This window comes from Thalassophryne amazonica, chromosome 16, assembly GCF_902500255.1.
Source record: "Thalassophryne amazonica chromosome 16, fThaAma1.1, whole genome shotgun sequence".
In the NCBI taxonomy this organism is placed as follows: domain Eukaryota; kingdom Metazoa; phylum Chordata; class Actinopteri; order Batrachoidiformes; family Batrachoididae; genus Thalassophryne; species Thalassophryne amazonica.
Genome location: NC_047118.1, coordinates 24583664 through 24609982, shown reverse-complemented (window position 1 = coordinate 24609982; position 26319 = coordinate 24583664). Strand labels below are relative to the sequence as shown.

Below are 26319 nucleotides of genomic sequence, written 5' to 3'. Positions count from 1 at the left end.
GCCTGTCCTTACGTCCTTAATCACGTAGCCTGGGATCTCCACCTCGGAGTCCTCCATGGTCCCATCCAGCTACGTCTCCGTGATCCCGATGATTGCCGACTTTGTGCATAGCACCATGTAACATGGCACTTCGAGTTTTGGTAATAAACTGAGCATTTACATGGATGAAATGGAGCCCTAGTTTCTGGAAGTAACGATACCTATCGTCGTCCACCGGATCTTGATTTCCTTGGGTCGCTTGTCCCGCTATGTCCCGGGGTTCGATATCTGGATCTCTGTTGTCAGTATTCACGAAGTCTGAGAACAGGTCTTCTGATCCAGGTAAGCTTCCAAGTTCACATTTTCTACGCACAAAGTTTATTGGCTGATCTCCTCTCACTGCTGCATCATACGCTTCATTTGAGGTGTTGCTACACTTTATGTGAGTCCATACTTCACATAAATCACACAAAACTGCTTTGCTGTTTGAGCAAACACCTTTTGTGGCAACTGCTACAGGGATACTTCAGAGTACTCTTACCTGGACAGGGATGTATATCACCGCATATCAGCAGTGCCAGTGTCAGATGCAGTCTGGCTGCATTCACTTTCACAGACAGCCTTTCCCGCCTGTTAGATGTTCCCAGACGACTTTGTTTACCGTCGTAGTCAGTGGGCGATAATAGATCAAAAGCAGTACTATGGCTGTAACCAAAATGTTCGTTGTGATCGCTTGAGATATTGATCTCCCTCCATACATGAGGTTCACAACTGTCAACACCAACGCTCTGAAAGTTAGTCTTTGCAGAAAAATTGGCAAAGATTGTAAAGATCTGCAGAGCAAAAACACAACCACGTCTGCCGGCCACCAACTTGCAAGCACTTGCACACACTGCAGCCAAGTCAGGTCCGGTTCTGATCCGGGTGGTTCTGGTTGGACACCTGCTCTGGATCAGCGAACTTCAGGCTTGAAAACCCAGCACGTTTACTTCCTCTCCTCTTTAAATCCACTCGTTTCTTCTTGCTGCTCTCCGATGTCTTTGGTTCCACCAACTCAAACATCTCGGCATTAGCAACAGTCAGCTGCTCAGTCAGCCGCTGAACATTAGCTGGCAGGCTAACGCTAGCCTGGTAAATGACAGATTTACACAAACATCTGTACCGCAGTTAGTAAAAATTGTTGCTTGTTAAAAAAAAAAAAACTGTACCACAAAAACAGGAATATCCAGTAGCCACCCTTCTTTCTTCGTTGGATTCGAGATTGCTGGGATCTGGAGGGGGAAGATGAGGAGCACATGCCTCTGCCCTTTCATGGACCAAAAAATGTTAAAAAACCCTTGCTGAATGCTGTTTCTAAACCTTCTATTTAGCAACAAGTCCCTGAGCCGATACATTTATACCACACCATGTTTCAGCAAGGTGGAGCAAAGGTGTTCACTTTTTTAGCCACATACATTTCAAATGTTCTGTTTCTTCTCATCATAACGTTATAGCATCACGTTCAAGACTGAACAATACGTCCAAAAAAAACCAAAAAAAAAACAGGACACATTGAAAAACAAAAGATTAGTTTATCATCCCTGCCCGTATACTGAAGTCGGCCCGCATAATTTTTTTTTAATTTAGTTTGTATTTTGGCGAATTTCATTGACGGTGATACAGCTGGTGGAAGTACCAGCGTCGCAGACCGATTGGTCCCCCCCTAAAAATTAGTCGGCCCTGCCTTCACTGCACATGCATCATTTCATAGCTCAGCAGCTCATCTGAGACAGTCTCTTCACCCAAAGCAATCAAATGCATTAATGGGATTATTAATCATCAGAAGACAAGGTAAAACCTCTTAAATCATTCTAAAGTCAGTTTTAAGCAGAAACAAGGCCATTTTAAGCAGAAACGAGGTGATAATCTGTGACGCTTTGAAATGAGTGATGCGCAGTAAATGCAGCAGCTAGCAGCTCATTTAGCTGTTGCGCTCTGATCGCTTCCTCCATCTTTTATGATGAAATAATGCTGAATTTATGTGGAAATGATTGTTGTTCAAAAGCTTCAGATCTCAGATTTTTCTTTTTTTTTTTTTTTTTTTTTTTAGGGGTGCCTGTTCGGTCTGCGACACCGGCATGTCCGCTAGGTGGTGAGTGTGCTTTAGCTGAAGACGGCCGAAGTTTGCCAAGCCTGGAGTCGGGTCTCGGCAGTCCCCTACTGTGAGCGATCCTCTACACTAGTCTGCACATGCGCGAACCCGGTGTTGCAGTCTGACTGGTCCCCCTGCCTTCACAGCACATGCATCATGTTGGAGCGTCAGCAGCTGTTAACACATTATCACCTCGTTTCTGCTTAAAACTGAATTTAGAATCATTTAAGAGGTTTTACTTTGTCATCTGATGCTTAATAATATTATTCCCTTTGATCAGTAGAGAGCCAGATTTGAGAGTCAGTCTCCTGTCTTTTATCATGAAATAATGCTGAATTTATGTGGAAGTGATTGTTGTACAAGAGCTTCAGATCTCTGTTGCTGAGATAGATGATGACTAGAGTGTAGTTTTAAGCAGAAACAAGGTGATAATCTGTGAATTGCTGCTGATGCTCCGAAATGACGCATGTGCAGTGAAGGCGGGGGACCGTTCTGACTGCTACACCGGAACTTACTAGTTATTGACAACCACACACAAGGACGATTGCTGATGAAGCTAAAGCCATGGTATGGGGTGAGCGTTACCCCTGATCCAAGCATGAGTGATATTTGCAGTCAGTATGCACGTGGTATGCCGCACAATGGCGGTAGTTTGGGCACCAAGTACAACGCTTGCAAGGTGAATTTTTCCTCAGGGAGTTGTAGCTCTGTGCTGACACATTCTGTTCCATATGCATTATGGCAAACTGTAGCTGAAATTTCACCTCTTTTGAAGAAAATCTGTGTCTTCTTGTATCGGGCAAAAAAAAAAAAAGTCCACCCTCCCTCCCCCATTACTTTTTTCTGATGTCAAGGATGATAAACTTTTTTTTTTTAATGGGACCCTTTAAAGGTTCTTTTGTCTGGTGTATTTTGTGGTAAAATATGTGCCAAAATTGCCAAAATGCAGGAAATGGCACTGAAAAATTTAAACATTCTGATCACAGATGTTTTTATGTATTTCAAAGTGCAGTCAGATTCTCTAGGTTGACAAATACAGAAAACAAGTGAAGGAGAGCAGCGGAGTCATCTGTGGGTGGAAGCTGCATGAGTGTCAACATCACCGGTGTGGCAGTGCACAACAATCTGGATTGCATAATACTGTCAAAACAGTGAAAAATCATTACACCCCCCACCCCGCTCCCCTATAATTGTACTGAACCCTTGCCAGGCCTTTTATATAAAATAAAATATAAAATATAATTTAATTCGGAAAGGAATAATGTTGGTGCAGTGCTTATCAGAGCCGGTGTCACTGAGCATATACCCGTTATGTACCTGTATTTTAGGCTACTACTCTTGTGCAAAAATTGTGGGGTTTAGATTTGATAGAACTTTATTAATCCCTTGGGAAGACTCTCTCTGGGAAATTGAGGTTCCAGCAGCATTGTATAGCAGCACACAGGGTAAGAAGCACACAGAGCATCAAAAGTGAAAGGGAAAAAAGGCAGATAAAGGCAGAACGTTGGCTGTATGATCTGAATATGTCCATTTCTGAATTTAAAACAGTGTTAAAGAAATGCTGAGTCCAGTATAGGGATGGGTATTGATAAGATTTTATCTATCGATACCATTATGAGTTTCGCTCATCGATACCTCTTGTGAATTTTTTGTGTACTAAAAGTAGGCTTTACAGGTTTTCTATGTCAACATTTTGAGTCTTCCATCCATCCGTTTTCTTCCGCTTTATCCGGAGTCGGGTCACGGGGGCAGCAGCTCAAGCAAAGCCGCCCAGACCTCCCGATCCACACACACCTCCCCCAGCTCCTCCGGGGGAACCCCAAGGCGTTCCCAAGCCAGCCGAGAGATGTAATCCCTCCAGCGTGTCCTGGGTCTTCCCCGGGGCGTCCTCCCAGTGGGACGTGCCCGGAACACCTCTCCAGCGAGGCGTCCAGGAGGCATCCGGAAAAGATGCCCGAACCACCTCAACTGACTCCTTTCGACGTGGAGGAGCAGCGGCTTGACTCCGAGCTCCTCCCGAGTGACCGAGCTCCTCACCCTATCTCTACGGGAGCGCCCAGCCACCCTGCGGAGGAAACTCATCTCGGCCGCTTGTACTCGCGATCTCGTTCTTTCGGTCATGAGCCAAATCTTATGACCGCTTTACAGGTTTTCTATGTCAACATTTTATTGAGTCTTAAAGTAAATAAATATGAAATTGTCACTGGATCCTTAAACTCTGGGCATAAATAAACTGTACATGATGGATCCTTGATCTCTGGACAGAAATAGAAATAAACATCTGTAGTTTATTCGGTAATTCATAAAGAATACAGGATGTCTCATTTTGGGATGGGGAAAAAACATTATAGTCAATTGTAGTTCATTGTCTGTATTGCAGCATTTGGAAAGAGGTGTCATTTTATTTAAAGTGGCAGTTCACTTTGACATTATTAATTCTGGCTAGACTCTGTCTCGGCAGAGAGTGGCACAGCGTTTGGAGCTGTGCCAACAGAACGGAGGACAATTCTCATTTCTTGACTGCAACAAGACAAGAGTCCCAGTTAGTGACTTTAATCCACACAGATGTGACTCACGATTGACATTTTAATGGTTTTGAGGGGTTAAGAAGCGGACTTGCCACTTCTGAAGAGCAGCGAATCCAGCAGCTGACCCAACGAGCCAGCAGATAGAAGCACTGCTTCATTGGTTCAAGCTTCAAAGTGGAGTCCCACTGCAGAAGTGGTTGATTACAGGCCCGTTGCAGAGTCTGCAATCAACGTAGGGAAATTATAATTTTCCCGACAAACACCCTCAAAAAACAGCCGATCTGAAGGACCGATAAGGGAATCGTTAAGCAAAAAGGCTATTGATATTGGTGGATTGAATCATTTCTTAACGATACCAGAAAATAACCGGTTCTTGATACCCAACCCTAGTCCAGTGCATGTGATAGACATTTATCAGTTGTCTCTTCTCATTGATCCACAGTGTGTGGAGTCAGTACACCACAGATACAAAAAATTGGCTTTTCAGGTTTTCTCTGTCAACATTTTATTGAGTCTTAAGGAAATAAATATGAAATTGGTCACTGGATCCTAGCTCATTGGGACAGGTTTATCCAGGAGTCTGCTAGACCTTATTTAGGACATTGTTTTGGTGATTAGGGATGTCCTCATGTATTGTAATAAATATTCCAGAGAAAGGCAAGAGCTTCTCCCAGAATTTAGAGTAGGCTGGAAAGAAGTTTCTGTTGGAAATATTTTAGACATAGGTTCAGCAGGTTAGGTAAATTGGAAAATTTATAATTGTCCAGGTCTCCCTTGTAAAAGAGATCTTCATCTCAATGGGACTAACCTGGTTAAATAAAGCTCAAATTAAAGTGGGAGGGGAAATTGTTGGCTTTTTAAATACTTGAAAGACACTGGACATGAGGATTTAGTACTGTTATAATAGACTGATGCAGATGGTGGCAGCAATTCACATATCACAGGAGCATATTTTTGAGGTCGGAGCGCATTTCTGTATTCACAAGAGAAATAAAAAAAAATGCATAAAAGTACTTAATTTACTCATATAGTGTCAGTCTGGGTAAATCATCGGACTCGGACCCATTGATTGTGCAGCTAATCTTGTTTCCTCAGCAGAGCGTGCGTGAGACAAAATAAACGTGTTTTTGTCATGGCGAGTGGTCAGAGATAGCTCCGACCACCAGCTAGCTTAAGTGTAATGTGAACTGAAGAACCACCAAGGGAATCCTTAAGCAAAAAGGCTGTTGATGTCGATAGATCGAATAATTTCTTATTGATTCTTAACAGGAACCAGTTTTTGATACCCATCCTTAGTGATCACCTAATTTTGGTACCTCTGCAGCACTCATACTGCTAATATAATGTGTTGCAGAAGATCTATCCCTTGGATTTTGGGGGTGAGGGGCTGGGGAGGCAGGTGATTGACTGTGCACTTGTAAGAGTAACTGTCAAATCCCACTACTCCCTTATCTACACTGAGAGCAAGTCTGAAAGTTCTTGGCCATTTTCCAAACTCCAAATTGATTTCTCATCTCTCTTAAGTACTAAATCTGTCTTCAGATGCCATGAGCCTGCTGGTGGAATGAATCACTGTGGTGTATTTCCATGGTCGGGAGTCTCTTTTTGGAGTTTACTCTTTGTGCTGTTGTTGTCCCCCATCCCCAAGTGGGGTGTTGCAACACTTGCATTGTAAACATTTTATTCTACAAAGGGAACCATATCTTGTTAGACGCATTTATCTGTTTTCATAATCCGTTGAGACGTTGATACTGGGAGCCATTAATTTAAAAGGGTACTACACTGTGATTTGTAAGTGTGGTGCTAAACACAAGAAAAATAAATGAAAGTATTTTCCATCTGCCCTCTTACTCCAACTAAGGGTCACAGGAGGCTGGAGCAGTCAAAGGGCATGAGGCAGGGTATACCCTGGACAGGACACCAGTGTATCACAGGGCCACATATAGACACATAAACCCTCACACCTTCAGACAATTTTTTTTTTTTTTTTTTTTTTTGAAAGTTTCTGATTCACCTAACCTGTATGTCTTTGGATGTGGGAAGAAGCCAGAGCACCCGGTGGGAACCCATGCGAATGCGGGGAGAATATGCAAACTCTATACAGAAAGACCACAGGTGGGAATCGAGCCCATGACCTTCTTGCTGTGAGGCAACTGTGCTAACCACCAAGCTACTCTGCTCCCCAAGTATTTTGGTAACTATTTCAAAAGTTTGAGACTGTATTAGGCTCAGCAGATAGTTCATACCCCTGTCCAGTGGTGGGCACAGTTCTGCTAACCGCTAATTAGGGAAGCTAACTTTTTGTTAGCAGATTAGATTTTCAGCTAATTTTGAAAACCATCAGCGGACCAATTAGCTTCTGCTAAATTTAGTTCCGCTAACTTTCAATCTGCTAACATTTTTTTTTACTGGCATAGTAAGTATAAAGCTTAATCGTCAAACATTTATAAACCCTAAAATCATACATGTTAGTTCCTGTCTGTTGCGTTTTTTTGCAACAGTCAGACCGCTGTGAGCTCAGCCCTCCCCCAGCAGAAGGGGGCGGGCCGGCTGCAAGCTGCTGTTGCAGGAAAAAAAAAAGTGTCAGTTACTTTCCACATGCAACAATAGACAGTGGACAGGAGACGTGAAACACAAAGCACTTTTCACTCATGGTTTCATTCATAAACAAAACTAATTCTGGACAGTTTGACATTAATGAACCTCTACTGGTGGTTGGCTCTCACTGCGGTATTGTATCACTTCCTGTTCCGGAGCACAGCGGTGTTTAGCTGTATCTGTTAGCTGTTTAATCTGCGCAGTTAGATTGAGCTAGTTAACTAGATAACGATTTGTTTCACAGTGTAATCTTCACGTGCCTTAACTAAAGCACTCCCTCTGCTGAATCACCTCTAAATTATTTACACATTATTCACTTTGCATGTTTTTAGGAATCCGCTAGCTTAGCGCAGCTACTAGCTCTTAGCTGGTTTAGCATGGTGGCTTCTCCTGTCTCTCCTGCACTTTTCTGCTCTGGGTGTGAAATGTTTAGTTATTCCTCGGCCTCCTTTAGCAGTAATGGTACTTGTAATAAGTGTAGCTTTGGAGGCCAGGCTGGGCGAATTGGAGACTTGGCTCCGCACCTTGAAAAATCCTACAGCTAGCCAGGCCCCTGTAGTCGGTGCGGACCAAGGTAGCTTAGCCGCCGTTAGTTCCCTCCCGGCAGATCCCGAGCAGCCGGGAAAGCAGGCCGACTGGGTGACTGTGAGGAGGAAGCGTAGTCCTAAACAGAAGCCCCGTGTACACCGCCAACCCGTTCACATCTCTAACCGTTTTTCCCCACACGGCGACACACCCGCCGAGGAACAAACTCTGGTTATTGGCGACTCTGTTTTGAGAAATGTGAAGTTGGCAACACCAGCAACCATAGTCAGTTGTCTTCTGGGGGCCAGAGCAGGCGACATTGAAGGAAATTTGAAACTGCTGGCTAAGGCTAAGCGTAAATTTGGTAAGATTGTAATTCACGTCGGCAGTAATGACACCCGGTTACGCCAATCGGAGGTCACTAAAATTAATATTGAATCGGTGTGTAACTTTGCAAAAACAATGTCGGACTCTGTAGTTTTCTCTGGGCCTCTCCCCAATCTTACCGGGAGTGACATGTTTAGCCGCATGTTCTCCTTGAATTGCTGGCTGTCTGAGTGGTGTCCAAAAAATGAGGTGGGCTTCATAGATAATTGGCAAAGCTTCTGGGGAAAACCTGGTCTTGTTAGGAGAGACGGCATCCATCCCACTTTGGATGGAGCAGCTCTCATTTCTAGAAATCTTCCAATTTTCTTAAATCCTCCAAACCGTGACTATCCAGGGTTGGGACCAGGAAGCAGAGTTGTAGTCTTAAACACCTCTCTGCAGCTTCTCTCCCCCTGCCATCCCCTCATTACCCCATCCCCATAGAGACGGTGCCTGCTCCCAGACCACCAACAACCAGTAAAAATCTATTTAAGCATAAAAATTCAAAAAGAAAAAAAAATACAGCACCTTCAACTGCACCACAGACTAAAACCGTTAAATGTGGTCTATTAAACATTAGATCTCTCTCTTCTAAGTCCCTGTTAGTAAATGATATAATAATGGATCAACATATTGATTTATTCTGCCTTACAGAAACCTGGTTACAGCAGGGTGAATATGTTAGTTTAAATGAGTCAACACCCCCGAGTCACACTAACTGCCAGAATGCTCGTAGCACGGGCCAAGGCGGAGGATTAGCAACAATCTTCCACTCCAGCTTATTAATTAATCAAAAACCCAGACAGAGCTGTAATTCATTTGAAAGCTTGACTCTTAGTCTTGTCCATCATAATTGGAAGTCCCAAAAACCAGTTTTATTTGTTATCTATCGTCCTCCTGGTCGTTACTGTGAGTTTCTCTGTGAATTTTCAGACCTTTTGTCTGACTTAGTGGTTAGCTCAGATAAGATAATTATAGTGGGCGATTTTAACATCCACACAGATGCTGAGAATGACAGCCTCAACACTGCATTTAATCTATTGTTAGACTCGATTGGCTTTGCTCAAAATGTAAATGAGTCCACCCACCACTTTAACCATACCTTAGATCTTGTTCTGACTTATGGTATGGAAATTGAAGACTTAACAGTATTCCCTGAAAACCCCCTTCTGTCTGATCATTTCTTAATAACATTTACTCTGATGGACTACCCAGTAGTGGGGAATAAGTTTCATTGCAGTAGAAGTCTTTCAGAAAGCGCTGTAACTAGGTTTAAGGATATGATTCCTTCTTTATGTTCTCCAATGCCATATACCAACACAGGGCAGAGTAGCTACCTAAACTCTGTGAGTGAGATAGATTATCTCGTCAATAGTTTTATATCCTCATTGAGGACAACTTTGGATGCTGTAGCTCCTCTGAAAAAGAGAGCTTTAAATCAGAAGTGCCTGACTCCGTGGTATAACTCTCAAACTCACAGCTTAAAGCAGATAACCCCTAAGTTGGAAAGGAAATGGCGTCTCACTAATTTAGAAGATCTTCACTTAGCCTGGAAAAAGTCTGTTGCTCTATAAAAAAAGCCCTCCGTAAAGCTAGGACATCTTACTACTAATCACTAATTGAAGAAAATAAGAACAACCCCAGGTTTCTTTTCAGCACTGTAGCCAGGCTGACAGAGTCAGAGCTCTATTGAGCCAAGTATTCCTTTAACTTTAACTAGTAATGACTTCATGACTTTCTTTGCTAATAAAATTTTAACTATTAGAGAAAAAATTACTCATAACCATCCCAAAGACATATCGTTCTCTTTGGCTGCTTTTAGTGATGCCGGTATTTGGTTAGACTCTTTCTCTCCGATTGTTCTGTTTGAGTTATTTTCATTAGTTACTTCCTCCAAACCATCAACATGTCTATTAGACCCCATTCCTACCAGGCTGCTCAAGGAAGCCCTACCATTAATTAATGCTTTGATCTTAAATATGATCAGTCTGTCTTTATTAGTTGGCTATGTACCACAGGCTTTTAAGGTGGCAGTAATTAAACCATTACTTAAAAAGCCATCACTTGACCCAGCTATCTTAGCTAATTATAGGCCATTCTCCAACCTTCCTTTTTTCTCAAAAATTCTTGAAAGGGTAGTTGTAAAACAGCTAACTGATCATCTGCAGAGGAATGGTCTATTTGAAGAGTTTCAGTCAGGGTTTAGAATTCATCATAGTACAGAAACGGCATTAGTGAAGGTTACAAATGATCTTATGGCCTCAGACAGTGGACTCATCTCTGTGCTTGTTCTGTTAGACCTCAGTGCTGCTTTTGATAGTTGACCATAAAATTTTATTACAGAGATTAGAGCATGCCATAGGTATTAAAGGCACTGCGCTGCAGTGGTTTGAATCATATTTATCTAATACATTACAATTTGTTCATGTACAATGGGGACTCTTCTTCACAGACTAAGGTTAATTATGGAGTTCCACAAGGTTCTGTGCTAGGACCAATTTTATTCACTTTATACGTTTCTTTTAGGCAGTATTATTAGACGGCATTGCTTAAATTTTCATTGTTACGCAGATGATACCCAGCTTTATCTATCCATGAAGCCAGAGGACACATACCAATTAGCTAAACTGCAGGATTGTCTTACAGACATAAAGACATGGATGACCTTTAATTTCCTGCTTTTAAACTCGGATAAAACTGAAGTTATTGTACTTGGCCCCACAAATCTTAGAAACATGGTGTCTAATCAGATCCTTACTCTGGATGGCATTACTCTGACCTCTAGGAATACTGTGAGAAATCTTGGAGTCATTTTTGATCAGGATATGTCATTCAATGTGCATATTAAACAAATATGTAGGACTGCTTTTTTGCATTTGCGCAATATCTCTAAAATTAGAAAGGTCTTGTCTCAGAGTGATGCTGAAAAACTAATTCATGCATTTATTTCCTCTAGGCTGGACTATTGTAATTCATTATTATCAGGTTGTCCTAACGGTTCTCTGAAAAGCCTTCAGTTAATTCAAAATGCTGCAGCTAGAGTACTGACAGGGACTAGAAGGAGAGAGCATATCTCACCCATATTGGCTTCTCTTCATTGGCTTCCTGTTAATTCTAGAATATAATTTAAAATTCTTCTTCTTACTTATAAGGTTTTGAATAATCAGGTCCCATCTTATCTTAGGGACCTCATAGTACCATATCACCCCAATAGAACGCTACTTGTAGTTCCTAGGGTTTGTAAGAGTAGAATGGGAGGCAGAGCCTTCAGCTTTCAGGCTCCTCTCCTGTGGAACCAGCTCCCAATTCGGATCAGGGAGACAGACACCCTCTCTACTTTTAAGATTAGGCTTAAAACTTTCCTTTTTGCTAAAGGTTATAGTTAGGGCTGGATCAGGTGACCCTGAACCATCCCTTAGTTATGCTGCTATAGACAGACTGCTGGTGGGTTCCCATGATGCACTGAGTGTTTCTTTCTCTTTTTGCTCTGTTTTCACCACTCTGCATTTAATCATTAGTGATTGATCTCTGCTCCCCTCCACAGCATGTCTTTTTCCTGGTTCTCTCCCTCAGCCCCAACCAGTCTCAGCAGAAGACTGCCCCTCCCTGAGCCTGGTTCTGCTGGAGGTTTCTTCCTGTTAAAAGGGAGTTTTTCCTTCCCACTGTTGCCAAGTGCTTGCTCACAGGGGGTCGTTTTGACCGTTGGGGTTTTTCCGTAATTATTGTATGGCCTTGCCTTACAATATAAGGCACCTTGGGGCAGCTGTTTGTTGTGATTTGGCACTATATAAATAAAATTGATTTGATTTAGTAGGTAGTTGATTGGTTAGCTAAAGGTCTGGAAGGCCTTTTGTTCTTGGACAAAGCTTTTGTATGACAAATATTAGCAGTGTGCTGGTTTTCCTTGCAGTGGAGAACCAAAATAAACAATTTAAATAATCTGTTGGTTTATTTTTACCCTCTGGGGCAGACGCTGTCGTATACGATGGCTAAGACCAAGCTTTACTAAATTATAAATAACTTTTTAATGATATGAGATAGAAACTTACTTTTTTTTTTTTTTTTTTGCTGAAAAGTTAACTCCGCGGACTTTCGAGCCAGCCACCGGCCATCTTTGTACTCCTCATAGAAGCTGTGCGTTGACGTGTGCAATGTGAGTGTCCAATCGGAATTGGTTCACCGTCACATGGTTTTCCAAAATCCAATCGTAGGGCAGATTTACCTCATGAAAAGCCAAAGATTGTTTTCAGGAGTGATATGTTACTAGTTGGCCCATTTGAATAGCCCCCCGGGTGCTCCAGTGAGTACATACTATTGGTCTCCAATGGGCCCTGCGCCATTATGCATGGTGACAATCTCAAGTGCTCAAACAAAGAGTGTGTAACTATCAGGATTGCTCCACTAGTTTGCATGTGAATGTTACTGGATAACTCTGTTGCTTTCTTGGTGTAAAGCACTGTTTACCATATCAATGGAGCGAGGGGGAGGGCCGCTCCTCAGACTGTAAGGAGCCAAAGTGTGAATGAAAGCTGCTTTAGGAACAGCACAGAACAGTCCAAAACACAGAAGTAGAAGTTTGTGATGTAACTTTTGTGTAATAGCAGACAGAAATTGCTTTGAGATGAGACAAACAAAACGCATAGACCATTTTGTATATATTGTTCAAAATGTGCATTTGTTTATTGCTTGAACCTCAAATTACCTTTAAGTGTCAAAACAGTTGTTTATTGTTTTCTGTTTTGAATAAATGTGTGGAAAATAATTTTTGCTTTACTTTTAGCTTATTTCTGATTGTAAACCTTTATTACACTTATAAAACACAACCAAAGTGTATTATGTATATAAGTATATTATGAAAGCACAGGTTGTCCTGAAAAGAAAGAGACATAAAACTTGATTGTGGGATGCAGGGAGAGCTGTTAACAGAAATAATAAAACATTTATGCCAGGCAAGTGAACGGTCCAAAAAATGCTCTTGGACCCCAGAGGGTTAAGTAGACCTTTTTATTGATGTATTTTGTGTACCACCAACATCTATATGGCATTATTTGTACTGTGTTTTGAGCCATGAACTCACAGACAACAAAGTTTTTGTGTAAGGCAGTGAATGGATTGCTGGCAGCACTTTGTATATCTTTTAGAATTTAGTAAAAAACATTGTCATGTTCTGTGTTTTCTCAAAGTAGGTACTGGCTGATGACATTTGTCCAGAGTGTCTACTGCATTTAGAAGCTATTAGCTCTACCATCAAACACAATGTCAGGTAGGTTTACTTTCTTTGTTTCTTTTGTTTGTTTGTTTTTTGATTGTTTAAATGAAGGATAATTCCCCCCCCCCCCCCATTTTATTACTCAGGTACTTACACACCAGCGCCTGGGGGGCCATTCTCTGCTCTGACACCCAGTATGTGGCCCCAAGACATTTTGTGCAAGTACCACCAAGTGAGCATGGAGCATCCTACGTGTTCTTTGTTATTTTGTCAGTGTAAACATTTAAATAGCTTTTAACCCTGAACTGTTATGTTACTGCTTCAAGGTTTGTCGGATTATTATAATTAACTTGAAGTAAATAAAGTCCTTCATTTACATAGCCTCAGTGATTATTATTTATTTTATTTATTTATTTTGCTATGTAAAATGATTTGTGTTTATTCTTGTTATTAAAGCTGATAGATGAATGGATGTGCGTTAGACTACCAATATGTAGATGTAGCTTTGATTCCCTGTCTGCGTCTTTGGACAAGGCATTTAATTTGCATTCTGCCAATTTACCCAGCTATAAGTGGGTACGAGCCCTGGCTGAGGAAGGATCCTGCTATGGACTGGCATCCAGTTCAGGGCAAGTCTCCACCGCTGAATGCTACGGTATCCTGGCACCAGTTGATCTCAGAGCCTATATGGAACTTAGTTAAAATTTCTTTTATTAAGAGTATTGTGCCTGCAAAATAATGATAATGCAGCAAAAAAATTAACATATAATACAGTCTTTATCAGCCATCTTGCCTCAAAGAACAAGATTTCTGAGCCATTTTCAATATTTTCTCACAGTTCTTTCCTCACTGATATAACCAAAATTTTTATGCACCTCCCACTTTTTGTGTGTGTGTCTTTCTCTGCAGAAAGATGACTCCGAGCAGTCTGAACTCCAATATGATGAGTTTGGCTTCAGGATTGATAGTGAAGGTGAAATGATTGAGATATACATTCGCACTTACACGAACATATGTTTATGTTCATACACCAACAAAGAAGCATTTTGACATTGATCTAGATCACCAAAATCAATTTTTTTTGACTTATAAAATGTCAGAGCTGTTGCTTCACTTTTTTCCTTTTTCTCATTTGACAGTGTACAACTATTTCCAAAGACTGGTCATGTGACCTTATCAATTCAGCATGTTAAGATGCCACTCACAAACCACACTTCTATGACTTTGTTGTTTTAATAATAATACCACATCCCGACCTCACACTGTCCAAGCTCCTGTTATCTCTGTAAGGTGCTGTTTTTGTGCAGTTTTCATTTTAGGCATCATTAAAGCACATTGGGTGTCACAGCTTAGCTTGTGTTGTTAATTTAACTCTGTTAGTTTACCTGTTTCCTTCACGTTCTGACCAAGTGGTATTGTCTTCTCGCCCTTTAAATGAACTTTTTTCTGGTGTTCTTTTGTTCCATAAAATAATATTGCTGTTCAAACATTGAATTCACCAAGTTACAAATGGCATAGTGCGTATGTGTTTATATGCTTACATTATGATGAAATAAAAAATGTATAATTTTTTTTATTAGATGGTCGGGATCGCAGGTCCTGGGTGGGAACTGAAGGCTCACCTCATCGAGAGGATCCGCAACAACGATTACGTTGGCAAGCCCACCTGGAGTTCACCCACAATCACACAGTGGGCGACCTGACATGGGAACTCGTGGCTCCTGTCCTTCCGCACTCTGAGCGTCTGCGTTCACTGGTGCTCGGTGGAATACCACACAGCATGAGGCCACAAGTAAGTGCTCTCCCACAGGAGTGAGTGCCTTGTTCTGATGACCGCAAGAGTAAATCACAACGCCAAAATACTGTACAAGAGAATTGGCAAGTTATCAGTCTATGAATGAGGGTAGAAGCCAATGTCAAAGCAACTTACCAACACTGAATCTAGGGCTTTTCTTCGTGTTTGATCCTTGATAATAACTATCTGTTTGATAGGATGGTCATGTGTCGTTAAAGTGTATTTATTAATTTTGCTGTTTATTTACAAGTCTGACATTTTGTAACTCATTCTGCCCAAGTAGTTGAAGATGGTGTCCAAATTAAGCATGCATGTGTTTGTGTGAACAGTGTACATGACATGAATATGGATGGATATTAAGATTTTAACAGTACTACTCGCAGTTGTATTGCTTATCAGTCCAGTACTTCAATAATATCCTTATTGATACCTTTGGAGAGAAAAAAAATCTAATTAAGAATAGAATTAACAATGCTTTATTTTGTTTACACAGTTAATAAACAGTCAAGTGCAATCACACTTCAGAGGGAGGGGAGACATTCTCGCTCAGTTAAATACTTGTGCGCATGCACACACAACACACAAGCGGCACTCCATCTTCGCAGTGACACACAAATGCATGTGCACTCCCAGCGAGAGACAGAGCTGAGCTAGTGGGTTCAGACACATGCATTCAAACACAGGCAGTCAGGAAAATGCATGATCTAATGCACACACAACACACAAGCTGCCAGCACAGAGGGAGTGAGACGGAGACAAGACATGACTTGTGACAAGAAGACCTGCTTAAGTGCTGCACACTAGGGTCTAAAGGAGAGACGGTGCTCTAAATTTGTTTCCTTAATTTCTCTGGTACAGACAGCAGCACTGTTAAGGGGCGCCGCTTTGTGATACTCCGTTTTTTAATAATTTTGTAACGGGGCTCATACTGGGTTTCAGTCCCCAACCCGACTCGTGAATAATTGGTAGCTTTCCAGTTAAGTATATTCTTTAGACCATGGCTGCACAAATCTTCCTGGGGGGCTCCTGCCCTGCATCTTTTCATGTCTACCTGCCCTACTCACATTTTAAATTCTGGTGTTTCTCAGCTTCTGATTGCTTGAGCACACCTGTCAGCATTATTTAGTTGTGGATGGGGCAGGGAGAGTGAAAAAACATAAAGGACAGGTGCCTTCCAGCAACAGATTTGGGCAGCCATGCATTAGACAACCATCCTGGTGTCTACTCTGGGATTTCTGGTGTTGAGCGGCTCGAAATTGTAACTCTTCACAACTATATATACCATTTAGAATGACAAAAATGTTATTAGGACAACATTTTATTGCATATTATGTAACTTATTATTTTACAAAATGGTTATGTACAATTAGAACACAAACTGTAGTTTGTAAGTTTTTGCACATAAATGTTTATCAAGTCTTTTTTATACTGATTTTATTGTTGAAACTATTGATTCTTATTTTTGTCTCATAGCTTCAGACATCTTTAAAATTTGTCACACAAAATATAAATTTATTCTGATTCAAGTCATTTCTGAGCCTGCAGAGTTCTTTTCATGCAATCAGTTGCTGCTGTTATTGTTGTTGTTTATGTTCAGTTTGTCAATTGTACGCTGCCTAGTAGGCAAACATCACAGTAGCAGCACGTGGGAACAGACTTGCGCTTTATCAGTTTTGTGTCATTCAGCAGCATGTTTCACTGTTTAGTAATGATGTTTTTTCAAACTTTCTTGAAATGAGTGTGACACCCAGTTGTACGAGGTCTGTGAGAAAAGTATCGTACCTTTTTATTTTTTTCAAAAACTATATGGATTTGATTCATATGTTTTTACATCATCCAAGCTTGAACCTTCGTGCGCATGTGTGAGTTTTTCCCCGCCTGTCGGTTGCGTCATTCGCCTGTGGGCAGGCTTTGAGAGAGCACTGGTCCATCCCTCTCGTCGTTTCATTGCGAGGAAATGGCGGAATGATTTGGGCTTTTTTTTCCATCAGACGTTTTTCAGAAACTGTTAGACAGGCAGCTGGAAACCATTCGAAAAATTTATCTGGCTTTCGGTGAAAATTTTATGGGCTTCACAGAGAATGAGTGTTACTACAGCTTTAAGGATGGCCCACAATGACGCACAGCTTGCCGCGCTCCGAGCCGCCATCAAGAGGCAGAAACCACCACATCATTTGTAAACGGATGGCTGTATGGAGCCGGGACCGTCGTGTGCAATTTCTCTGGTTATCACAAGAGCTGGACATCAGCCATTTTCTGGCAGATTTCACTTTTAACAAGAGATTTTGTCATTGAAAGCCGCGCGGACGCTTCGCGCGTCATCACGGAGCCGCTGATAGAGCGAGACAAAGGAACACCTCCGTTTTGGAGTGCCAGAGGACAAGTTGGGACAAGCCCAGCTCTCCACAATTTCTCTTGTACTCACTCGACTGGTAAGCACTGAAAGCCAAGATAGACATGTCCCAACTTGTCCTCTGGCACTCCGAAACGGTGGTGTTCCTTTGTTTGGCTCCATCAGCGGCTCCGTCATGACGCACGAAGCCGCCGCGTGGCTTTCCATGACAAAATCTCTTGTTAAAATTGAAATCTGCCGGAAAATGGCTGATATCCAGCTCTTGTGATAACCAGAGAAATCGCACACAACGGTCCCGGCTCCACACAGCCATCCGTTTAGAAATGATGTGGTGGTTTCTGCCTCTCGATGTCGGCTCGGAGCGCGCCGCCATGCGCCATTGTGGGCCGTCCTTAAAGCTGTAGTAACACTACTTATTCTCTGTGAAGCCCGTAAAATTTTCACCGAAAGCCAGATAAATTTTTCGAATGGTTTCCAGCTGCCTGTCTCTAACAGTTTCTGAAAAAATTCTGATGGGGGAAAAAAAAGCCCAAATCATTCCGCCATTTCCTCGCAATGAAACGATGACGAGAGGGGTGGACCAGTGCTCACTCAAAGCCTGCCCACAGGGGAATGACGCAACCGACAGGCGTGGAAAAACTAACGCATGCGCACGAAGGTTCAAGCTTGGCTGATGTAAAAACATGAATCAAATACATATAGTTTTTGAAAAAAATAAAAAGGTCGGATACTTTTCTCACAGACCTCGTATTTAATTTCTGGATCCTGATGACAGACAAAGATATGATGAAATGCTCAAAGTAGTGATATCATCCTGCTCTCGTTTCTTTTTTGATAAAGATATGTTCTTGTTTATGAGATTAAAATTACATTTGACTTTGTTCTTATATTGCTGCCTTTACCAATCAGACTATCAGATGTTTGTGTAGTTCCCCCTTCCGTTCCAATTGGGGTGCATTCTGTCAAAGTTATTGTACATTAACAAAGACAGTGATCTTCGGTGCTTTAAAGCTGTTTTGTCTGTTAGCTCTGGATGAGGCTGTCTGGAGCACTGCAGAAGAAGAGGACAGCTGAGATCTTATACAAAGATATCATCAAGAACATCTGTAATGATGACACCACCATAGCTAAACAGGTACGATGTGTACGGGCTCTTCCAGAAATTGCAATGTGTTTTTGTATTTAAGCTGCTGCATTGATGAACACCTCCTTGAGAACATATAAAAATTTGGAAAGCGGTCCAGGCACATTGATATATTGTATACAAGGGTGCATAAGAACCTCCATAAGCAAATCAAAAGTCACAATGCTTGATTTCTTCTTATTTTATTTATTTTTAAATAAACATGTCCTCAGTTTTGCACTAGTTTCCACTGAGACAGTGATACTGACCAATGGACACACGAGTAAAGCAAGTAATTTTGTATGGCTTTGGGTTTTTTAAAATTAATAAATTGCTTTACTGAATTTACACTTATTGGCTATTGCAAAATGTGCATTCAGATGGAGAGAGAAATGTGAGGACTTTATTTTCTACATTATCGTTTGCGTTGTGTGGGAGTGTCTGTTATAACATTTTGGCCAGTTGGCATGTGCATGAGGACTCCAGCAGCTGTAGAAGGCCAAGGTGGCACACGCATTTCTCCTGGCCGCAGCAGATAGATGTTTAGTATTGAGATGTGGGGATATGCCAGTTGTCTGGCTGGGTAGTTGCCATCCAGGACCCACGATGGTTCTGTGGTGTGGTGGATGAGGTGACCCATGACACCAGTGCATATTCCCAGACTTGAATTAATTGAACATTTCTTGTTTTCATCCTCACCTACCCTCCCCAACCTGCTACGCTGTTCTTTGCAGTCATGAGAGCATTGCCCTGTGATCTCCTTACTTTTGTGTCTCAGATAGAGAAAGACCTGTTACGAACCATGCCAACCAATGCATGCTTCAGTACCCTAAACAGCGTTGGTGTGCCGAGGCTGAGACGGGTACTCAGAGGCCTGGCCTGGCTCTACCCTGATATTGGGTACTGCCAGGGCACTGGCATGGTGAGAACATACAGAACATGCAGTCACTACACACATCTATGCCATAGTAACTGACAAGAATTTTGAATTTCAACACCTTTGCACCCCTAGGTGGTTTCCTGCCTCCTCCTCTTTTTGGAGGAGGAGGATGTGCTATGGATGATGTGTGCTCTGATTGAAGACCTCCTTCCCCCATCCTACTTCTCATCCACTTTGCTGGGTGTCCAAACAGACCAAAGGGTGCTCCGGCAGCTTATTGTTCAGTACCTTCCTGCACTGGACCGTCTTCTGCAGGAGCATGACATTGGTGAGGTGGTCAATATGAGTAGCTAAGGGACTGTGTGGGCAAAGGCAATTGGAAAGGGTTCTGACAATAACAACAAAAATTGTCTGCTCCATATTAATCCCATTTAATTTTTGTACACAGAGTTGTCACTGATCACACTGCACTGGTTCCTCACTTCATTTGCCAGTGTGGTGGACATCCGGCTGCTGTTGAGGGTCTGGGACCTGCTGTTCTACCAGGGCTCTTTAGTTCTTTTTCAGGTCACACTGGGCATGCTCAAACTTAAGGTATATGCACTATACTGCTTATTTCCCTTTTTTTTTTTTTTTTTTTTTTTTTCTTTCATTCTTGTGTGCAGTTTTTGTGCTGCATCTCACCTACTGTGTAGTCACTTTTGTAAATGATAACAAATACTTACTCAGATGTTTATTAGTACAGTGTTCTCTACATTTAGACAGTATTAATAAACCTTGTATGTAGGGTTGGGTATCGAACCGGTACTTTTCGGGTATCGTTAAGAAATGATTCAATCCACCGACATCGGTAGCCTTTTTGCATAAAGATTCCCTTATCAGTCCTTCAGAGCGGCTGTTGTTTTTGAGGGTGTTTGTTGGGAAAATGATCATTTCTCTACGTTGATTGCAGACCCTGCAGGGGCTCTGTAATCAACCACTTCTGCAGTGCGACTCCACTTTAAAACTTGAACCGGTGAAGCAGTGCTTTGATCCGCTGCTTCGTTGGTTCTTTGATTCACTGCTCTTCAGAAGCAGCAAGTCCGCTGCTTAACCCCTCTCAAAGCCATTAAAATGTGTCAATCGTGAGTCACTTTTGTGTGGATTAGAGTCACTAACAGGGACTCTTGTCTTCTTGCAGTCAAGAAATGAGAATCGTCCTCCATTCCGTTGGCACAGCTCCAAAAGCTGCGCGGCTCTTTGCTGAGACAGAGTCCAGTTGGAATTAATAACTTCAAAATGAATCAAAACGCTTTAAATAAAATGACAACTCTTTCCAAAAGTTGTAATACAAACTACAATCAACTAAAACATTTTTTTTCCTCCCAAAATGAGATGTCCTGCGTTCTTTATGAATTACATCCTGACATGCAGCACAGCCAGCTGCAAGAGCTCAGCTCAGAGGTATGGAAAGACATTCATGCCAATAATGTCTGAAAGGAAATGCTTTTGATAAAAACAATTCTGTCCAGAGTTTAAGGATCCAGTGACCAATTTCATATTTATTTACTTTAAGACTCAATAAAATGTTGACACAGAAAACCTGTAAAGCCTACTTTTAGTACACAGGAAATTCACAAGAGGTATCGATAAGGGAATCGGATTGATAAGCAGAATTGAATGGTATCAATATTGGTTAAAATCTTATCAATACCCATCCCTACTTATATGTCACCCTCTCTTAATCAAAGGCCAGACGTGCTTATGCTAGAATAGCTGTGTATCCTAAGCTTTTTCCTGATACAAACTTTCCAAATTCAGGAGGAGGAGCTTGTGTCTTCAGAGAACTCTGCATCCATTTTCAATACTTTGTCAGACCTGCCAAGCCAGCTGAGAGATGGGGCTATAGTCCTTGGGGAGGCTATGAGATTGGCAGGTTTACTATCCCAAGAAATGCTGGATGCCCATAGACACAAGCATCTAGCCTACATCCTTAATGAACAGGCACAGCTCAACAATGGAAATAACGCACCCCTCAACACAAATCTCAACAAGGTTAGTCATTACAGTCTTAATAAAATGTGTGCTGACTATTGTATAATGTTTAACTGCAGTTATCTTTTGTCAGTATCCAAACTGAGCATGCTGGTATGATGCAAGTGTTAGTTTATCTGCATTGCACTTTTTAATAGTATTTGGATAGCCAAGGGTGGGGGTGGGTGTGTATATGGCATTGAAAATTTTGTAACTGGTTTTAAGATATTTGATAATTAGTTTCCCTTCAGTCAGAAGAACCTTGTACTTACTGAAAACTGTTTGAGAATGTGTTGATCGTGTGTTTTGAATCACCTTTGCTCCTTCCATCTGCGTTTGTTCATGGTAAGGTGGTGAGGAGACGGTCACTGCGCAGGAAGTCCACCCTGAGCTCTCTGCTGTTTGGAGAGGATGAGGCTGAAGCCCTCAAATCCAAGAATATCAAGCAGACAGAGCTGGTTGCTGCGCTGCGAGAGGCCATAGCCCGCATGGCCGAGCACTTCCACTGTCTAGACCCACATCACTCCAGCACTGTGAGTCCAAATGCTTCTGCCTCACAGCAGCACTGACACAGATTTAATCAGTCACTCGTCTCGGGGCAATGGTTAGACGAGGATAAATTTAGTCTGCCCCTTATTTTTTAGCATATCAAGCTGAATAGGTCAATTCTTATTCAAAAAATCAGTGCAATCAGAATGCATTTTTATCTCTAGTGACCTGCAACACTTCTTTCGCTGTGACTTAATTTGTTTCTCTTTAGGATCTGACTCCTGACTACTCCATGGAGAGCCACCAGCGAGACCACGAAAACTTCCTTGTTGTGTCCCGGAACCGACGGAGAAGGGCAAAGGCATTGTTAGACTTTGAGCGACATGATGATGATGAACTGGGCTTCAGGAAAAATGACATCATCACTGTAAGCCACAGCACACACAGAAGTCTATCATTTGTTCCCCACCACACACACACACACACCATACAGCAGTTCACACAGTGGAAATGTATTTGTGATGGTAGGTGACTGGCAATTATTAGATTTGTGCAAATTAAGGATTTTCATGAAAAGTGTGTGTGTATATCCAGGGCTGTGAAGACTCTGCGGGGTTCCACGGATTTCATCATGGGGAGGGGGGTGGGGTGTTAGTGATGTATTCTTTAATCGTGATCATCACTGAGTTTTTAAAATGCTTATCGCAAAGCGTTCTCTCTTTTTACGACATCATGTAAGTTTTATAAGTCCGCGGACACTGATCTGTGTGTTACAGATACAAATCAGTTTCCTCGGATCCGCGGAGTTTCACAGAGGAAAAATGCCATTCAAAGTGTAGCGGTTATGACAGTTGTAAAGCGGGACTGGTTGGTTGCTGCAGCGACACTGTGTGGCTCCTTTGCGACGCTTAAACTAAACTTAGCATATGGACATCCCAAACTTTTAGAGTGTTCAGTTGTGCAGCATGTCTATGTCACAGAGCGATGTCGCACAGAGAGAAGATGGTGAGAAAGACAGTTTGGAAAAAGTCTTATAAGGACAAGAATCTGTGGAATCGTCGCTGGCTTCATCAACACACCTGAAAGATAAAAGAAACGGGAAAAGTGAACTGTGCCCTCTCAGGAAAACACGGTAAGAATTTTTCTCTCCCTGGAAAATAAACATTGTGCTGTTAAAACAAGATTATGTGACTTTTTTCACTAATCTAGACTTTCTTTCATTGTAAAAAAAGACATTGTGGCTTTTAGGCTGCATGAATTTACTCAATATGTGACTTTTTACTATAAGGTATGTTATTGATATTTTACCATGATTTTCCAAATATTCTACAAGCTTTAGCTGTGGTTTTTTAAATACTTTAACAGTCTTTTCAGTCTTCATAAATTTCATGTATGAGTTCTGAGTTAATGCATAATTTGGTTAACAATTAAAAGGAAAATCATTCCAGGTCCTACTTCCACGTCATATTCTGTTATTTCAACATGATCATTGACAGGTCAAATAAAAGGTTGAATATAGGATCATTTAAATATCCACTAATTTTGAGATTTGTTCTTCCAGGAGATGCTGAAAAAGTATCATTAGATAAAAATTGAATTCTGGGGCTCCACAGGGCCCTAGCTTTACAATTATGCCTCACCTTCACCCTGATGTCAGGGTGCTGCCATACAAGGTACTCACTATAAACCAGGACCAATAGGGGATTAAGGACATTGCCCAAGGGCCCTTAGTGATTTTCCAGTCAGGCTGGGATTTGAACCGAGGATCTTCTGGTCTCAAGCCCAACACCTTAACCACGAGACCATCACCTCCCCTAAAATACAGGCGACTTGGACAAGAAATTGTAAAGCTGAAGTTATAGTGGTAAGAGAACTTTTGGACTTGGAAAGGTTTAAGTGATGGGTGTTTGTTCATTGGCTTAGTAATGGTTATGTTTGTGTGTCAAAGGAGCATGGGTATAATCAAACAGGAAATGATTTCCATAGCATGTATGGGTTTACATCATGTAGTGAGACTTATGTGAATCGTATTGTGGTTTGTGAATTTTATGTTTTTTTTTTGGTTTGTTTTTTTTTTTTTCCATTTCATGATGACAGCTGATTCTTTTGAATTTACTTCTGCACAGGAATTACAGCCTTTTCAGTACACTGAGCATCATATACTAGACCTGGAATATGAGATTGACCCGGACAATCATTTTTGTTCTTTTATAAATAGTAATTGTCATTATTATATGGAAGAACAATACAACAACTGTATTACAAATGAGGGGAATTTCTCAATAATTCACTTTAACAGTAGGAGTTTGGACAAGAATTTTGGGAGTATAAAAGATTATTTAAAACAATTTGGCCAAACTTTCAGTATAATTGCTATAACGGAAATTTGACTTGCAGAAGTTGATGATATAAACTATGAATTGGAGGGTTACAAATTCAGTCATCGGAATAGAAATAAAAGAGGAGGTGGAGTGGCTTTGTATGTTGATAAAAGGCTTAAACACGAAATTAAAGCTCAAATGACAATGGCTGTGGGTAATTTTTTTGGAATGTACAAGTATTACAATTAAAATGGGTATGGAAAAAGGTAAAAATAAAATTATTAGCTGCATATATAGAGCTCCGGCCTCTAAAATTGAAGAATTTCAAAATGGATAGAGAAACATTTTTTCGCAGATGGTTAATAAGTGTGTATTTGTCTGTGGTGATATAAATATTGATCTCTTAAATCCATATCAACATAAAGTGACAGAGGATTTCATTAATACCATGTATAGCTTAATATCATTAGTAAATATTATCAATGAGAGTAGCTGACTGAGAAGTTATTCTTGAAGGCCTAGTAATTTTTGGATACAAATTTGATACCAAAACATCAAGTGGATTATTGATCCATGATCTTAGTGACCACCTACCAATTTTTATAGTAATGGTCTAAAATTAAATAAGAAATGTGATGAGAAAATACAATATCGTACATGATTGCAAAATTAAGCTATTACTGCCTTGTAAAATGATTTAGGTCTGCAGGATTGGAATTCTGTTTATGCAGAGCATGATGCTAATTTAGCATATGCCACGTTTGAAAATATATTCTTTGATATATACAGCAAAAACTGTCATTATACAGTACAATGTAAATAATAAATATAAGGCATGTCCATGGATTGCAAAAGGCTTGCAAGAAGAAAAATATGCTATATAGGGAGTTTATTAGAAACAAATCAAGAGAGACTGACATTAAAAATAAGGACTATAAAAATAAATTAACAACCATTATGCGGAACTGCAAATAATCATACTTTGCAAAAATACTAAACGATAATAAAAATAACATAAAGGAAACGTGGAAAATACTGAATAGCATTATAGCAAATAAACCAAAGGCAAAGAACTACCCAAAATACTTTACTTATAACAACAAGAATGAATACAACATGAACCAAGTTGTGAACAGTTTCAATATATATATATATTTTTTTTTTGGCTAATGTTGGGCCACATTTGGCAGCTAACATTCCACGCAGCCCATGGGAAAATCATAAATTGACAGAAATCCATATAAAATGTTTCTTGGCCCAATTGATGAAAGGGAACTTAAGGTGGTCAGTACATGTAAAAGCAAAAAGTCAAGTGATCATAATGATGTACATATGTCCTTAATAAAGCAAATAATTACAGAAATTGCTAAACCATTAACATATATATTTAATAAATCATTTCAAACTGGAATTGTCCCAAATGGTATGAAAGTAGCAAAAGTGATACCTTTATTCAAATGTGGTGACAAGAATCTTTTTTATTAACTATAGGCCTGTGTATTTATTGTCACAGTTTTCAAAGATATTGGATAAATTTATTGAACAACACAACTTGTTTAATGATAGTCAATATTGGTTTAGATGAAAAAGGTCCACAGCACTGGCTTTGTTCGATGCAATAGAAGAGATTAACCCTCTGGAGTCTGAGGACATTTTTTTGGACAGTTCACTCACCTGTCATAAATGTTTTATTATTGCTGTTAACAGCTCTCAATGCATCCCACAATCAAGTTTTATGTCCTTTTTTTTCAGGACAACCTGTGCTTTCAGAATATATATGTTTATGTTGTGTTTTATAAGTGTAATAAAGGTTTACAATCAAAAATAGGCAAGGAAAAAATAAAGCAAAAAATAATTTCCCACACATTTATTCAAAACACACAGCAAACTAAAAAAAACTGTTAAGACACTTTATAAAGGTAATTTGAGGTCTTGTGTGAGACTGCACAACAAAAAGGTTCAAACAATGAACACAAATGCACATTTTGAACAATATATACAAAATGATA

The 26319-nt window shown here is 40.7% G+C and overlaps 1 protein-coding gene across 3 annotated transcripts in view; it reads left to right on the top strand.

The window, feature by feature from the left end:
• sgsm3 (small G protein signaling modulator 3) overlaps positions 1–26319 on the top strand; it is a 40808-nt gene that overhangs the window by 4517 nt on the left and 9972 nt on the right. The window contains exons 2-13 of one of the 3 annotated variants that reach the window (XM_034190320.1): positions 2069–2180; positions 13311–13390; positions 13483–13568; positions 14246–14309; positions 14917–15128; positions 18512–18619; positions 19386–19529; positions 19620–19815; positions 19936–20081; positions 21288–21521; positions 21851–22033; positions 22261–22416. In XM_034190320.1, coding sequence (XP_034046211.1) covers positions 13384–13390; positions 13483–13568; positions 14246–14309; positions 14917–15128; positions 18512–18619; positions 19386–19529; positions 19620–19815; positions 19936–20081; positions 21288–21521; positions 21851–22033; positions 22261–22416 — 1536 coding nt within the window. In that variant the 5' untranslated portion in view covers positions 2069–2180; positions 13311–13383. Of the gene's footprint in view, positions 1–2068; positions 2181–11935; positions 11942–13308; positions 13391–13482; positions 13569–14245; positions 14310–14916; positions 15129–18511; positions 18620–19385; positions 19530–19619; positions 19816–19935; positions 20082–21287; positions 21522–21850; positions 22034–22260; positions 22417–26319 lie in introns of those variants that run through there. The other 2 variants (XM_034190319.1, XM_034190321.1) reach the window with 2 other exon arrangements.